This window comes from Oryx dammah, unplaced genomic scaffold (assembly GCF_014754425.2).
Source record: "Oryx dammah isolate SB20612 unplaced genomic scaffold, SCBI_Odam_1.1 HiC_scaffold_13, whole genome shotgun sequence".
NCBI lineage: Eukaryota > Metazoa > Chordata > Mammalia > Artiodactyla > Bovidae > Oryx > Oryx dammah.
In genome coordinates this window covers 25,858,260-25,873,424 of record NW_024070197.1, presented here as the reverse complement: position 1 = coordinate 25,873,424, position 15,165 = coordinate 25,858,260, and the positions used below count along the sequence as shown (strand labels likewise).

Here is a 15,165-nt window from a genome sequence, read left to right as displayed (position 1 = left end):
TTTCTGCTTTATTGACTATGCCAAAGTCTTTGATCGTGTGGATCACAACAAACTGTAAACAATTCTGAAAGAGATGGGAATACCAGACCACCTGACCTACCTCCTGAGAAATCTTTATGCAGGTCAAGAAGCAACAGTTAGAACTGGACATGGAACAACAGACTGGTTCCAAATAGGGAAAGGAGTACTCAAGGCTGTATATTGTCACCCTGCCTATTTAACTTATATGCAGAATACATCATGCAAAATGCCAGGCAAGATGAAATACAAGCTGGAATCAAGATCGCTGGGAGAAATATCAATAACCTCAGATATGCAGATGACACCACCCTTATGGCAGAAAGCGAAGAACTTAAAGAGCCTCTTGATGAAAGTGAAAGAGGAATGTTAAAAAGTTGCTTAAAACTCAACATTCAGAAAACTAAGATCATGGCATCTGGTCCTATCACTTCATGGCAAATAGATGCAGAAACAGTGAGAGACTTTATTTTGGGGGGATCTCCAAAATCACTGCAGATGGTGAGTGCAGCCATGAACTTAAAAGACACTTGCTCCTTGGAAGAAAAGCTATAACCAACCTAGACAGCATATTAAAGAGTAGAGACATTACTTTGCCAACAAAGGTCCATCTTGTCAAAGCTATGGTTTTTCCAGGAGTTATGTATGGATGTGAGAGTTGGACTATAAAGAAAGCTGAGTGCCGAAGGCTTTTGAACTGTGGTGTTGGAGAAGACTCTTGAGAGTCCCTTGGACTGCAAGGAGATCCAACCAATCCATCCTAAAGAAATTAGTCCTGAAAATTCATTGGAAAGACTGATGCCAAAGCTGAAACTTCAATACTTTGGCCACCTGATGTGAAGAACTGACTCCTTAGAAAAGACTGATGCTTTCCCCTGATGCTGGGAAAGATTTAAGGCAGGAGGAGAAGGGGACGACAGAGGATGAGATGGTTGGTAGGCATCACTGACTCTATGGACATGAGTTGAGCAAGCTCCAGGAGTCGGTGATGGACCGGAAAGCCTGGAGTGCTGCAATCCATGGGGTCACAAAGAGTCGGACACAACTGAGCGACTGAACTGAACTGAGTGGAGACACAGCCATAGAGAACAGACTCGGACACAGTAGGGGAAGAAGAGGGTGGGACGAATTGGGAGAGAAGCATGGAAACATATGCACTACCATATGTAAACAGATAGCCAGTGGGAATTTGCTGTAGTGACTCAGAGAGCTCAAACCAGCACTCTGTGACAACCTAGAGGGGTGGGATGGAGTGGGAGGTCGGAAGCAGGTTCAAGAAGGAGGGGACATATGTATATCGGTGGCTGAATCCCATTGGTGTATGGCAAAAACCAACACAATACTGTAAAGCAATTATCCTCCAATTAAATAAAAAAAATTAATTAATTTTTAAAAATGGGGATATTTGGAGAGATGACAACGGGAAGTGAGGAGTCTGGATAAGCATCTTTGAGTCACTCATATGTTCTTTCAACAGATATTTTGAATTTCTATGATACACCAAGCACTCTTCAAGGCATGAAGAATATAATAAAACATATGCCATCCCTACTTTCATGGAGCTTGCGTTCTAGTCTATAGAGACAGACAACAAACAAGTAACAAAAGTTAAAATAAAATGTTAGGTACTAATGAATTCCTAAAACAACTTGGTGGCTGTTTTACCCAGGGTAGTCAGGGAAGGCCCTCTTTGATAAGGTGACATTTGGGCAGAAATTTGAATGAAGAAAGAAGGCCACCCAGGCTGAGATCCTGAAGAATATTCCAGGCAGAGGCAATAGCAAGGGCTGGCACCCTAAGGCGGGAGTGAGCTGAGAAGCAAAGCAAGTGTGGGGTGGCAAGAGGGAAAGTCAGACAGGTAGCCAAGTACCAGATCATGAGCATCCCGGGAGGTCTTTGTAAGGACTTTGGCCTTTTTCCACATGAGGTGGACCCAGTGGAGGCTTTGAACAGAAGCATAACAAGATCTGGCTCGCATTTGTAAAAGCCCACCTCTGGCTGCTGTTCTCTGTCAGAGAATAGCCCTACAGAGGCAGGGAGCCCAGGTGGAGGCTACTACAACATCCAGACAAAAGAAGACAGTGGCTCAAGGCGATCTCTAGCTGACTTGGCCCTGCTGCTCCTCAGGCCTCCATCAGCATTAACACTTCACTTTCTTCAGCTCCTCCAGGAGAAAGACGAAATGCTGCACGAGCTAGAGAAGGAACTGGCGCAGGTTCAGAACAACCTCGTGAAAAAGGAGATGGAGCTGGAGAAGCAGCAGTGCCTGACAAACGAACTCGAAATCGCCATCCAGGAGGAGAGGCAGGACAAGTGCAAGGCTGAGCACGGGCACCTGCGCGCTGAGATCAAGAAGCTGAAGGAGTGTCTCGAAGACGCCAAACAGCAGCAGAGGCTGGCTGGTGAGGCCCCCGGGCAGGCACTGGCCCCACGGCCCCCAACCCACTGGAGCCCTCTCCACTGTCTCACTCCGATCGCCTCAGGACCCCCCCTCACCTCACAGCAGTTAGGGCCGCCTGCTAAGCCCCTTCCTCACGCCCCCTCTGGAGGCCCGCCACCCAGCGGGTGCTCAGGCTGGGAAAGCAGACTGCCGCTCTCACGCGCCCGCGTTTTCTCGGCAGCCTCTCCTTCCCTCCACACAGCAGCACAGAGCTCTGGACCCTGCTTCTTTGCACCACACTCCTCTCCGCCTTCTCTGGGACCTTTATCACGCCACTCACTTCTTCCTTCCCTGCTTTTTAACTCTCTTCTTTTTTGGCCTCCAAGCACATTCACTTAGAGTGTGGGTTATGTTCTTGCCCCTCTGCTGAAAGTGCTTCTCAGAGGTCACTAGTAACTTCCTGCCTTGGGTATGGGTTGTTTGGGGGTGGTAAAAAATGTCCTGGAATTGTATGCTCATGGTCACACAACTTTGTGAGTCTAAGAGAAACCACTGCACTATACAATTTAACAGGACAAATGTTAAGTGAGCAATGTATCAATTTGGGGGGGGGGGGAAATTCAAAGCTTGTGTCCTTTCTCACCCTCCTCTAACTCTGTGTATGTCCACACCTTTGGCCCCCACACCTCAGTGGTTGTTTCTTAGCTTTGGAGACACGACAGGTCCCTCGTTCTTCCACAGATCTCACCTTGTTTTGCTCCTGCCCTGACCCTGGTCACCCATCTCTAAGACCCCACCCTCTGCCGTCTCTCCTCTCCCTCTGCTGGTAAGCACCTCTGCTCCTTGTGGCCGCATTCCTCTGCAGGCAACTCCAACACCTGGAGCCCCAGCCCTGACATGGTACCTACTCAGTCTTGTCTTTAGAATCTAGCTGCATCCACCTTCCCGACTAACCCAACATTCCCAAAGCTGAACCTGCTCTCTTCCTTGTTAAAAAAAAAAAAAAAATCCTCCTCCCTTCTGCTGGGTATATAATCATTTCCATAGTGACACCATCTTTCTTCCAGTATTCCAGACCCAAAAAAAAAAAAAAAAAAAAAAAAGGAGAGAGGAGTGATATTTAATGTAGAAATGATAGGAGAAACAACAGGAAGTGGGGAGGTATTTGGTGTTGAGAAACTCCAGTAAACAAATTATTTGAGTGCTTCTTCCTTCACACTCTGAAGTATGGACTTCCCTGGTGGCTGACGGTAAAGCATCTGCCTACAATGCGGGAGACCTGGGTTCGATCCCTGGGTCAGGAAGATCCTCTGGAGAAGGAAACGGCAACCCACTCCAGTACTCTTGCCTGGAAAATCCCATGGATGGAGGAGCGTAGTAGGCTACAGTCCATGGGGTCACGAAGAGTCGGACACAACTGGGCGACTTCACTTCAGTTCACTTCCTTCATACCCAGTGTAGACAAGGACGTGGGCTAAAAGAATATTATGAGATATCTTTCTCCATTCTAAGACATTCCACTTTTCCTAAAACATTCTTTCCTTTATGGCAGGTCCCTGCTCAATAACCCACTAAGTCATGTCTAAATATTTCTGTCAGCCTTTTGACACTCTTAAAAACCCGCCTCGAGTTCCACGCACTTAACTGTCTCCCACCGTTCCTTCTCACTTTCCAGTTAAACTGGTATCTTCCCATCCTCTTCAGACGTGCCCCCGCTTCCCTTCACTGTGCATTTCCTCTAACAGTCCACCTCTACCTTCCTCCAATAATTACCTTTCTCTTCCTTCTTCTAAGGCCGGGGCTCTACTTACCCACACTGATCTTGCTTCCTGAGTTCACAGTGTGAGTTTAACATTACTGTGTTCTCTACATCAGGTGAACCAGGTACAGCTAAACTCCATGAGGTCAGGATTTGTCCCCAGTGACAGGGTGAGTCGCAAAACAGATACTGAGCAATTTCTACCAATTTGTTTAACTTAACAAGAAGTTCATGGCTGGTGGGTAGGTTGAAGACAGATAATTTAACCAAGCTCTTCAGGAGTGATAATGAAATAGAGAGAGAGGAGGACAGATTGGAAACTGAAGTAAGTCACAACATGAAGGAGCAGAATTTTTAAAAATGGTCTCAGAAATCTGAGAGTCCAATCTTCACACATACTTCTCTCCCACGTGGACACGCCCCAGGGGTCATCTCCTGTCTTCTGCAGCTCAGCAAGCAGCCAACTACAAAGAAGAGGCCTTTATGGCAAATGACAACCTGGAGGACTGCCAGAGGAAGCTGCAAAGCTGTATTTGCCTGGAGAAGCAGAAGGCAGAGACCATCCAGGAGCTCCAGAGGGAGCTTCAGAAGTTGCAGAAGGATTCCTTGACAGCTGAGGAGGAGCTTGCACCTAGCAGGTAATGCAGGTCCACCTCCAGACAGAGGCTCTGTCCCCGGTGAGCCAGTTGGGCACCGTGGGCTGCTGCCCAGGAGTGGGGTAGCAAGCCCTGTTGCACTTAGCTAGCCCACAGTCCACTGACACGGACTCTGAAGTCCAGCCACCTCTGTTTGTTTGTTTGTTTGTTTGTTGCCATTTTGTTTTAGGAAACGGATAGAGGAACTGACGTTAGAATTCTCTGAGGTCACGAGAAGGCTTGAAATTTCAGAGAAGGAAAAGAGGCAGCTTCAGAAGACACTGGCTGAGCAGGATGTAAAACTGAGTGAACAGCTAGATCATATAAACCACATTCAGCACCAGGTATGGAAGGCAAGCAGGTGGCCAGCTCAAGCACTGGCTGTTTAAAGCTAATTGCACAGCTCTTGGGAATTTCCCAGCAGTCCAATGGTTAGGACTCCCCTCTCTCACTGCTGAGGGACTGGGTTTAATCCCTGGTTGGAAGCTACGATCCCACAAACCCAGCAGCAAGGCCAAAAAAAATTGCATTGTTCTTTATCTGGGAAGATGCTACCACCAATTCTTTGCAAACTACTTGTCCAGAATTTGTGTTAGAATTGCCAAGCCAGCCAGTCAGCTCCAGTTCCAGCTAAGCTTAAAAACAAAAGGACAATATTATTTCTTTTTCTAGGACTCAAAAGCTCTCCTTCTCAGTCAATTTAATTTTTTTAAAACTTTGAATTATTCTTTTTGTATTTTTCTATGATTTTTAAAAAATTTATTCAAAGAGGTTTTTATGTGGAAAGACTCGGTAAATAAGTGAGACCTGTATCTATAAATAGAAATATCTAATTGAACCAAAAAAAAATGTTGCTCAACCTGAGGGAATTTTTTATTATACATGCTAGATAACCAAGGAGTTATCCTCATATTTATTTCCGTCATCTCTGGATTGGGTTTCCACCCCTCTCTGCCCAGCCAAATATGGTGTCTAACACTGATTTTCAGCCCAGCGTTTGTTTTCTCAGAACAGAGAGCACGCCTCCTCCAAAAGCAATCTAGAAGAACAACTTCAGGAGGTAACCAGATTGCTGGAGGATAAAAAGGAGCAACTAAAAAAAAGCAAAGAGCAGCGGAAGTTAGTGGAGCAAGAGTTCGAGACATTCCGACTAGAAGGAAAAAGGAAGGAAAAGATGGTGAGGATAATCTGGGAAGACTCAGGGTTAAGAATCCCAGGGTTGGACCCAAGCCCTGCATGGCCTGGCGGAATATAGAGGCTGAGGGTACTCAGACCTCAGGAGAAAGGGAGGGAAGATGAGAAAGACGGGTGAAGGGGGCAGAGAAGGCCTGAGATAGACCAGGCACAGGGCAGAGCTGTGCCTGAGGGCAGAGGAGGAGGGGCCTCTTCGGGTGTCTGAAGTAACGCCTCCATTCTGGGTGTTGTTCCTTAATCCGGGAGCAGTCCATAGAGAATCTGAGAAAGATGGAGGAGGAGAATGATAGCCTCAAGTCACAGGTAAAGAAATTTAGTATACAACTGGACACCTCTCTCAGCAAAGAAAACAGCACCCAGCAAGTCAACGAGGAGCTGACTAATAAGGTGAGCACACAGAAACCCCAAGGGGGTGAGATATTTAAGCTCTGTGACTCTTGACCCTTAAGTTGGCACCCAGCCCTTCTGCATCACAGAAATGCCACTAACTGCCCAGTCCTTGAGCATTCTGGGGTACCTGAGGCCTCACTTCTCTCCTGAAGTGGGGTATGCCTCCATCACCCACCTGCTGGCTAAGAAGGATCTCTTCCAGTTGTGGAAGGTCTTAATACCCGGTGAAGCCCCAAACCATCTGTGCTTTGGCATCAAGTCTTCCAGAGTTGCCTTTTAGACCAGAGTTGGGGGAACCCATTGTTTGGGGGCAATTTGCTAGGGAACACTTCCAGAAATAGTCCCAAAACACAAAAAAATGAGGTGGAAGGGGGACTTGGTTCTATTTCATTACATGAATTAAAGACGAAAAGGAGTCACTGGCTCCTAATGTATGTGAGGCACTGTGCTCACATTCAGTTATCACACTGATTGACCATCTACTTAAGTCCTTGACATGGCTTCCCTCTGCTGGTTTACAGAGGAGAGAAAGGCTGAGGCTCAAACTGACTCAATTAGTACGTGATGGGATGGAGCAGTGTTTGAACCTGGATCATCTGGCTGTCGCACCAAACCTCTTTTTTCTCTTCACCATGAATGGCAATACTCCACCCTTCCGGCCAAGAAAAAAATACAGCATCTTTATTAGGTGGTCTCCTGAATTATAAATGAGAGACCAAGCAGCTCTGATTCCTTCATTTAAAAAAAAAAATCACTTTAAAATACTATGACTATTCTAAGTGTAAGAATAGCACTACCCAGTAGAACTTTCTGTGATGCTGGAAAAGTTCTATATTAGAGCTACTTGATACTACATGCACTAGCCATATGTGGCTATTGAGTGCTTGAAATATGGCTTAGTAGGACTGAGGAACTGAATTTGTAAGCTTAAGATTCACCAATTTTAGTTTCCTTTAAATGGCAATAGTCTCATGTGGCTATTGGCTGCCATCTTAAACAGCAGAGGTCTGAGGCACTGATGTTTCTGGAGTTTTGTCTCTCCTCTAGTGTGATCCAGACTTGAGGTCTGAATCACGCAAATCCCCAAGGAACTGCTGTCAATATAAGGCATACTGCCTAAATATTTAATATAGGCCTGTTATCACATTTGGGCTTCCCAAGTGACGTGAGTGGTAAAGAACCTGGCTGCCAGTGCAGGAGACATAAGAGATGCAGGTTCAATCCCTGGGTCGGGAAGATCCCCTGGAGGAGGGAACGGCAACCCACTCCAGTGTTCTTGCCTGGAGAATCCCATGGACAGAAGAGCCTGGTGGGCTACAGTCCATGGGGTCGCGAAGAGTCAGACACGACTGAGGCGACTTAGTACACATGTTATCACATTTGCCAAAAGAAAGTTAGTTATGTAAATATGCAATCTGCAGCACTAATTTCAGAATTCCTTTGATGGAAATCCAGAGGGGTCTGGGTGTGTGTAAGCACGGTCCATTTTCTTAACACACGCCCCACATATAATAGACCTTTTGAATCACTGGAAACAACCCTTAGAAAGAGGCTTAGTTTTGTGTTCTTAAACTGCATTTCCTTTCATCAGTAGTCCATATTTCCATTTTAAACACACTCTGCCAGAACTACATGTTCAATTCATCCCTAGTATTGCCCAATGCAGTTTTTCGTTCAGTCTAAACAAGTCATTTGGTAGATTTAGTGAGCACCTATGTAGTGCGCCACGCCCTAAGCTCTGGGTAGTAGGGACACAGTGATAAAGAAAGCACACACAGTCCTGCATTCACGGTGCTTTAGGTCCAGTGGATTATGTCAGGAATTGAGGCATCATGCACACAGCTGAAATGCTGCATCACGTTGATAACCCAGAACTGAATTCCAGGTTAACCCTAATCCTAGCCCTAACCATGAGACAATTAGCTGTTAACAGAAACCATCCAGTTACGAATGTAGGGCGCGTGCTTGGTTGGCATGCATCAAAGCTGTGAAGTCTGTGAAAAAGACTTTTCATGTGCTTGCCACATCAGGGCCCAGTGCTTCCAATATGCCTTGTAGTGGGAGGATGTGCTAACTATTAATAGCAAGGAAGTTTGGGGAGAGGAGTGCAAAAGACTTTGGAAAGCAGCTTTTCCTCTTACAACGGTGAGGGGAAGTGAGCATTATCACAGACTGCTTGGCAAGCTGGTGCAGGGAGGAGAGAGACCGGTGCTTGTTTATCTTCTGTGAACACAGAGAATGCCTCTATGGCCAAGAACCCTGACAGTGATGTTCCCCTGCCCTAAAGATAACCTCTCAGAAGGAGATCATAGCGAGTCTGAAGATTCAGCTGGACAAGGCTGGGGAGAAAGAGAAGCAGTACCTCCAGACCATGATCAGTAAGGACGTCTATGAGGAGGTATGCCGGAAGTCAGCCTGCTGCCAGGACGACCTCACACAAGCCCTGGAGAAGGTGGGCTACACCCTCTCATCTCCTAAGAGATGTTTGCTAAGTCACTTCAGTCGTGTCTGACTCTGTGCGACCCTATGAGCTGGCCGCCAGGTTTCTCAGTGCATGGGAGTCTCCAGGCAAGAATACTGGAGTGGGTTGCCAAGTCCTTCCCCAGGGGATCGTCCCAACCCAGGGATCGAACCCACGTCTCCTAAGTCTCCTGCATTGGCAGGCAGAGTCTTTACCAACAGCGCCACCTGTTCCAGGGCTGTTTAACATCAGAGTTTCCCCAGAAGCATGAGGTTCAGGAGTCAATTTCCTGCATGACCGGCTGTCACCAAGGCCATCTGCAAGCCCTTGCGTCGGCAGGGATGTCTGTCCAGAGAAGGCTTGCTGCTTCTTAGTGAGGCTTTGGGGAAGAAGGGATAGAGGTCAAACTGAGCAAGTCTTTGTGCCCATGGGTGACCCAGAGCAAGGTTTTCCCAATACCTGGGTTTTCAGGGGAATTCATGCCCTACCCCTGTGCTGATCATGTCTGGCTGATCAGTTCATAGAACTGGAAAGAGAGGAAATGGGAGAGCAAAAGCAGAGATGCAGAAGACTGACCGTTGTCACCTCTCACCCCTCTCTGGGACACTAAGCAAGGTGACCGGGGGTCTCTGCCACCCTGGGGAGGAGAGGGTGGGGGACGTAGAGCCCTTCCCCATTCAGGTCTCAGCAGAGAGGGCCCAAGCACAATGACAGCCACTCTCCACCCCCCGCCCCACATCTTTGTCTTTATCAAAGCTCAATCATTCGACCTCAGAGACAAAGAATCTGCACCGGAGCCTGACACAGGCCCAAGAAAGGAAACTTCAGCTGGAAGAAGAAATCATTGCCTATGAAGAGAGGATGAAAAAGCTGAATGGGGAGTTAAAAAAACTGCAGGGCTTCCAGCAGCAGAGTGAGCTAGAGGTGAGGAGCAGCCGAAGGCTTGGGCTGCTGTCCTGTCCAGGGGCCCAAGGTCACTTCTTGCACTCAGAGCTGTACACTTCGCCCTGAGCTACCCTTTGATTCACGGGCTCGCTCCCTTTTGCTGGGCTCCCTCCCTTGTGCTGGGTGGGCGCCGCAGGTTTCTGGAAGGTGGCAACGAATCAGAGCAGGGTCGCCCTCTGCTGGCCGCCGGAAATAAAATACTCCCAGCGAATCTCCCAGAGAAAGGTCCCTCTTGCTTTGTTGGGGGTACTCAGGATCTGGGGGGCAGGCCAGGGTCTCCCTCCTCACCACGTGCTCCCGAGCAGGTGCAAGCCTTCGACAAAAAGCTGGAGGATATGAGCAACCAGGTGCTGCAGTGGCAGAAGCAGCACCAGTCCGACCTCAAGATGCTGGCTGCTAAAGAGGAGCAGCTCAGGGCATTCCAGGAGGAAATGTGTGCCCTGAAAGAGAACCTCCTGGCGGACGAGAAGGAGGTGGGCACCCCTCGACTTCCAATCACTTCCTCCCCCAAGAACATCCATAGTCCACCCCCAAGAACATCCCAGGACCACAGATGGGATGACAGACACCCTTGGGTGGGGCTGGGGGCGGGAGTGCCTGGGAGCAAGGAAAGGACATCTCCCCCATTCAGTACCAAAGCAGGGTCTGGGTGTTCAAGGCCCACAGTGTGCTGTCTCAACCTGACCATCTTCCTGTGACTTTATTGATAGAAATATTGAGCAGGACAAAGGTCCCAATCCAGAGGAGAGAGAGTGCCTTCTCCTGTCAGGCACACCAGCAGCCCCCGACTTAGGTAATCACTGGTCCGTCCCCTTCCAGAGAGAGCCCCTTCTGACAGCTCAGAATCGGCTGAGAGCTCTGTGGGCATGCCCAGCTCTCTGAGCAATGAAGTCTGTAGCAGGAGGCTGCCACATGTCTCGAGGTGACTACAGGCCTTTGCTCAAATTAGGGGGAAAAAAAAAAATCTCTTCCTACCCGATATTTTTTCTTCCATCTGTTTTTTAAAAGGTTTAATATACTGCTTTTTAAGAATAAGTCACTTTGATACCCTGAAAATCATTATTATAAAGGTACAAGCCTACTCTCTCTAACATAAGTGGTATCTGCTCAGAGAAATCACCTTTGTGACAGTGCACTGCTGGAGGAGAAATCCTGCTGCATTAGTTCCAACTCCGGCCTCGGGGTTGGACGGCAGAGTCAAGTCTCCTCTCCCAGGAATAGAGGAGGATTTGGGAGTGGGGAGCTAATAGGCCTGCGCTCCCTCCCCTTACTATCTCATTTACTTCTTGTGCCAAAGCCCTGCCTGCCCCAGCGGTCTGCTCCCAAAGACAACTGCAGGATGCACCGAGAGAATGATCAGATTATGTCCAACATGGAGCAGTGGGCAAAAGAGCAGAAGTAAGTGAGGAAAAAACAGTAAGGCAGGGTCCGAAGGGCTGGAGTCGCACATGTGCTAAAGAACAGTGTCACACACACACAGCCCTCCTGGGAGGCTGATCCAGCCTCAGCCTAGCCCAAAGGTTAGGAATAAGATGAAGGGCCCTCAACCCTTCACGCAGGTTCAGAAAGCCCATCCACCCAGAAATGGAGCCGTTCCCTGACAGAAGGGATACTTCCTCTTCCCACCCTGGCAACGGACTTTACTGCCTTTCATTGCCTGGATCCCTTGAACGCTCTTGGGACCACAGTGGTTTTCCACTGAAGTATAGCGAATCCTCTTCATTGCCAGTTGCAAGGAAGGCTCTAACTCTGGGGGCTGAGGAACGAGTGGGGAGTGGGGGTCTAGGCCCAGCAGAGGCCTTGCCAAGAACACCCAGTGTCCTTTTCAGCCAACTTGCGCTCTTGCTCACAGGAGTCTGGGAAACTCTTTCTCTTCTGTGAATTTTATTATAGGATCGCCAATGAGAAACTAGGAAACAAGCTCCGGGAGCAGGTCAAATATATCGCCAAGCTGACTGGTGAAAAGGAGTAAGTCATCCCATGCCACCCTGGCTGTGGCTTGGCCCCCAAGGAGAAGAGTCAGGCAGGAACCAGGGATTCCTGGATATGTGCAGAAGGACCCCAAGTCCTGAATCTGTGTCTGTGTGACCTCTTGACACACCACTTGACCTCTTTGGGCCTCAGTCCCCCCACCAACGACTAAAAAGAGGTTTAATAGTCTCTTTGTCCATCTCTGCCAGCTTCCACAGTTCTCAGAGGTCAGAATGCTGAGAAGGAAGCAGGAACTGAAAAGCAGAGTGTACTAGTTAGGGTAGTGGCTAGGCTGTGGTAAGAGAGCTCTCCAAGTGAGAAACACAGCACAAAGAAGGGACTTCTCTATGAGGGGGCAGCCCTCCCGCATAAAAGGAGCACCATCTTTTAATGTTCATAACAAGAGCTCAACTAATATTTGTTGCTTCCATATATGAGGCACTGTTCTGAGTGCTTTACATGTATTCATTTATTTAATCATTATAGACCTCACACGTGCAGTGCACTTATAATCCACATTTATGGATATAGAAAGGGAGGAATTCAGGCTACATACCTAGCCTGTGATCTCATGACCAGTAAGCAGCAGAGTCAGAATCCCAACGTGGGAGGCCTGAACCCAAAGCCCCTGTCACCCACTGCCCTCAACGCTGGTTTTGGAGAAATGCGGCTGTTGGTATTAGCAGTTGCCATTTATTGAGCCACAAGGTTATGCTCACTTACCTTTCCCCTCACCTACACGGAGCTGCCATTGTGTCCTTAAAGTGGGGACAAGTAATGTGCCCAAGCTCTCAGCAGGGCCAGGACCCCTTGTTCTCTCAACCTTTCAGCTGAGGGAGGTGAGAGAACTTGGGCATTGGCATCAGAACTGAGCACAGATGTTTCCTAGGCGTGGCCATGAGAAACTGAGGACACACAGCCTGAGTCCTTCTGGCTCTTCTGGTCCTTTGAGTCAAATTTCTATTATTTATCAAACTGGATTTTTATATGAGCCCCAGAAGGCAGCCCAGAGCTGACATGACACAGTGGGTCAGGAGTGCTGGCTCTGGGTCCACCCCAACCCCAGACCTGGGCTTCTTCCAGGGGACGCACATAGGCCTCCGTTTCAACAGAAAGCATGAGAGCCCTAGCTCTGGAAGGAACTGGGTGTCCACAAGGCCGAAGCAGACCAGACACCCACCTGTCCTTCCCTCTCCTTCCCCAGCCACCTCCACAATGTGATGGTCCATCTGCAAAAGGAAAACAAGAAGCTAAAGCATGAAATAGAGGAGAAGAAGCTGAAAGCTGGGCCCTCGAGGGTGTATGCCAAAGCCTTATGCCAGAGCAAAACAGAACCCACAATCAGGGGGAAAGTGTATGGTACCTTGGGCTGGAGGGGGATAACCCAGGATGTGAGCCAAAGAATGGACATCACCAAGTTTGTCGGGATACCCCACTGCTCAGGTATGCCCACCATGGCTTCTGCCACTTACTGTGATGCTGTCTTAGTCCAATGAGTGCCCCCCCCCAAAAAAAGCATGATATTATTTTTCAAGAGATCACTAGATTGGAAATTCAAAGAGGTGGGTGGGAAATGATCTTTTGCTTAGTTACTCCGGACCAGTGGAGAAGGAAATGGCAACCCACTCCAATACTCTTGCCCAGAGAATCCCGTGGACAGAGGAGCCTGGCGGGCCACAGTCCATAGGGTCGCACAGAGTCAGACACGACTGAAGCGACTTAGCACACACTCTGAACCAGAGACCACTGTTTTCTCCTCTGTAGAGGGAGGAGGCGAATGAATTAAGGCTCATTCTGATCTAAGGTACTTTGATGATGACCCAGGTGCCTCCTATCTCAGACCTATCCCTTCCCCAGACCCCGTCTCTTTTGGGAAGTGTAGAGACAAGAAGGGGATAGACAGAATAGGCATCTTTCTCCTGTAATGTGTTCCGGAAACCTCCCAAGAAGCCCTGGTGTCCCCTGCACAGCCTGGGTCCCAGGCTACCTTTTTTGCCACCTCTAGACTCCATGGCTCCCCCTTCCCAGGGAAGAAGTCACATGCAACAGAGCTGCCCCACCACAGGACTAGTCCTTAAGGAATCACCTCATTAATTTCTTTTCAAATTAAGACTCATTTCTTCCCTGTTCCCTCAGGTTCCTCATTTTGCTAGAGTCAGCACCTTGCCCTGAGCATCATTTCCACGCATGTTTTTCAGAGGACATGAGTTCCCATCCCTCTCTCTTGACTTGGACCAGCTCTAATGGGAATATGTCAAGGTCCCGGGCTATTCTGCAAGATGCTAACGTTTTACTGAGTTTTGTCCACTTCCTGCCGCGGAGTGAGCCTTGTGAACCATGCTATACCCTCTCCGGGCCCAAATTCTAAAATAAAGACATGAACACAGACGTCTCAGTGAGCTCTCAGCGACTTGCAGACACTTGTGCCCACTCAAGTCCCCAGCAATGTGCTCATCCCCATTTTCTCTGCATTCTAAAACAACGAGAGCTCTCTTTCACATATGTAGTGAAAGTTACTCGGTTGTAGCCGACTTTTTGTGACCCCCGTGGACTGTAGCCCGCCAGGTTCTTCTGTCCATAGAATTCACCAGGCCAGAATACTGGAGTGGGTAGCCGTTCCCTTCTCCAGAGGATCTTCCCAACCCAAGGATCGAACCGGGTCTCCTGCATTGCAAGTGGGTTCTTTACCAGCTGAGCTATGTATGTAGGGGGACTGTAATTCCCAAAGCAAGCTTCTGGATTGTCTGAATTAGTTTTTAAACCAACAAGAGATAATTCGCTCCTTTTTTATTCATTTCTGGAATTTAAGAAGAAAAAAAATACTTAGAAACCTCAAAAAGAAAAGTAAGCCTGAGATCTAAAAGAGAGGGAAAGAAATAAATTATGCACTTTTCAAATGGAGGAGGAAGAAATGGCCATCTACTTTCTCGCTGCCTGCCATATTCCTTTAACAGTTTTGTTTTTTCCCCAGGCAACTCAGTACAAGTAAAATTCCAGTTATAACAAACTCCAAGGACAGCTAACCTATTTTATTGTGGTTGGATTTTGTTCAACTGAGTACATGTCTAGATTTTATATTTCTAGTCTATAGAAAATTGAGAGAAATATTAATATGAAAGTGAAAGTCACTCGGTCATATCTGACTCTTTGTGACCCCATGGACTGTATGTAGCCCACCAGGCTTCTCTGTCCATGGAATTCTCCAGGCCAGAATATTGGAGTGAGTTGCCATTCCCTTCTCCAGGGGATCTTTCCAACCCATGTCTCAAACTCCGGTCTCCCATATTGCAGGCAGATTCTTTACCATCTTGAGCCACCAGGGAAGCCTAAGAATACTGGAGTGGGTAGCCTATCCTTTCTCCAGGGAATCTTCCCAACCAAGGGATCAAAAATAGAAAATTGAGAGAAATAA

The 15,165-nt window shown here is 48.0% G+C and overlaps 1 protein-coding gene across 1 annotated transcript in view; it reads left to right on the top strand.

Annotated features, from left to right (window-relative positions):
• PMFBP1 (polyamine modulated factor 1 binding protein 1) overlaps window positions 1-14,259 on the top strand; it is a 42,389-nt gene extending 28,130 nt beyond the window's left edge. Inside the window, exons 9-20 of the mRNA XM_040254116.1 lie at window positions 2,180-2,420; window positions 4,606-4,795; window positions 4,983-5,136; window positions 5,802-5,969; window positions 6,236-6,373; window positions 8,664-8,828; window positions 9,594-9,761; window positions 10,088-10,255; window positions 11,080-11,180; window positions 11,676-11,750; window positions 12,958-13,196; window positions 13,890-14,259. Coding sequence (XP_040110050.1) covers window positions 2,180-2,420; window positions 4,606-4,795; window positions 4,983-5,136; window positions 5,802-5,969; window positions 6,236-6,373; window positions 8,664-8,828; window positions 9,594-9,761; window positions 10,088-10,255; window positions 11,080-11,180; window positions 11,676-11,750; window positions 12,958-13,196; window positions 13,890-13,906 — 1,824 coding nt within the window. The 3' untranslated portion in view covers window positions 13,907-14,259. The remainder of the gene's footprint in view (window positions 1-2,179; window positions 2,421-4,605; window positions 4,796-4,982; window positions 5,137-5,801; window positions 5,970-6,235; window positions 6,374-8,663; window positions 8,829-9,593; window positions 9,762-10,087; window positions 10,256-11,079; window positions 11,181-11,675; window positions 11,751-12,957; window positions 13,197-13,889) is intronic.
• The last annotated feature ends 906 nt before the right edge of the window (window positions 14,260-15,165 follow it).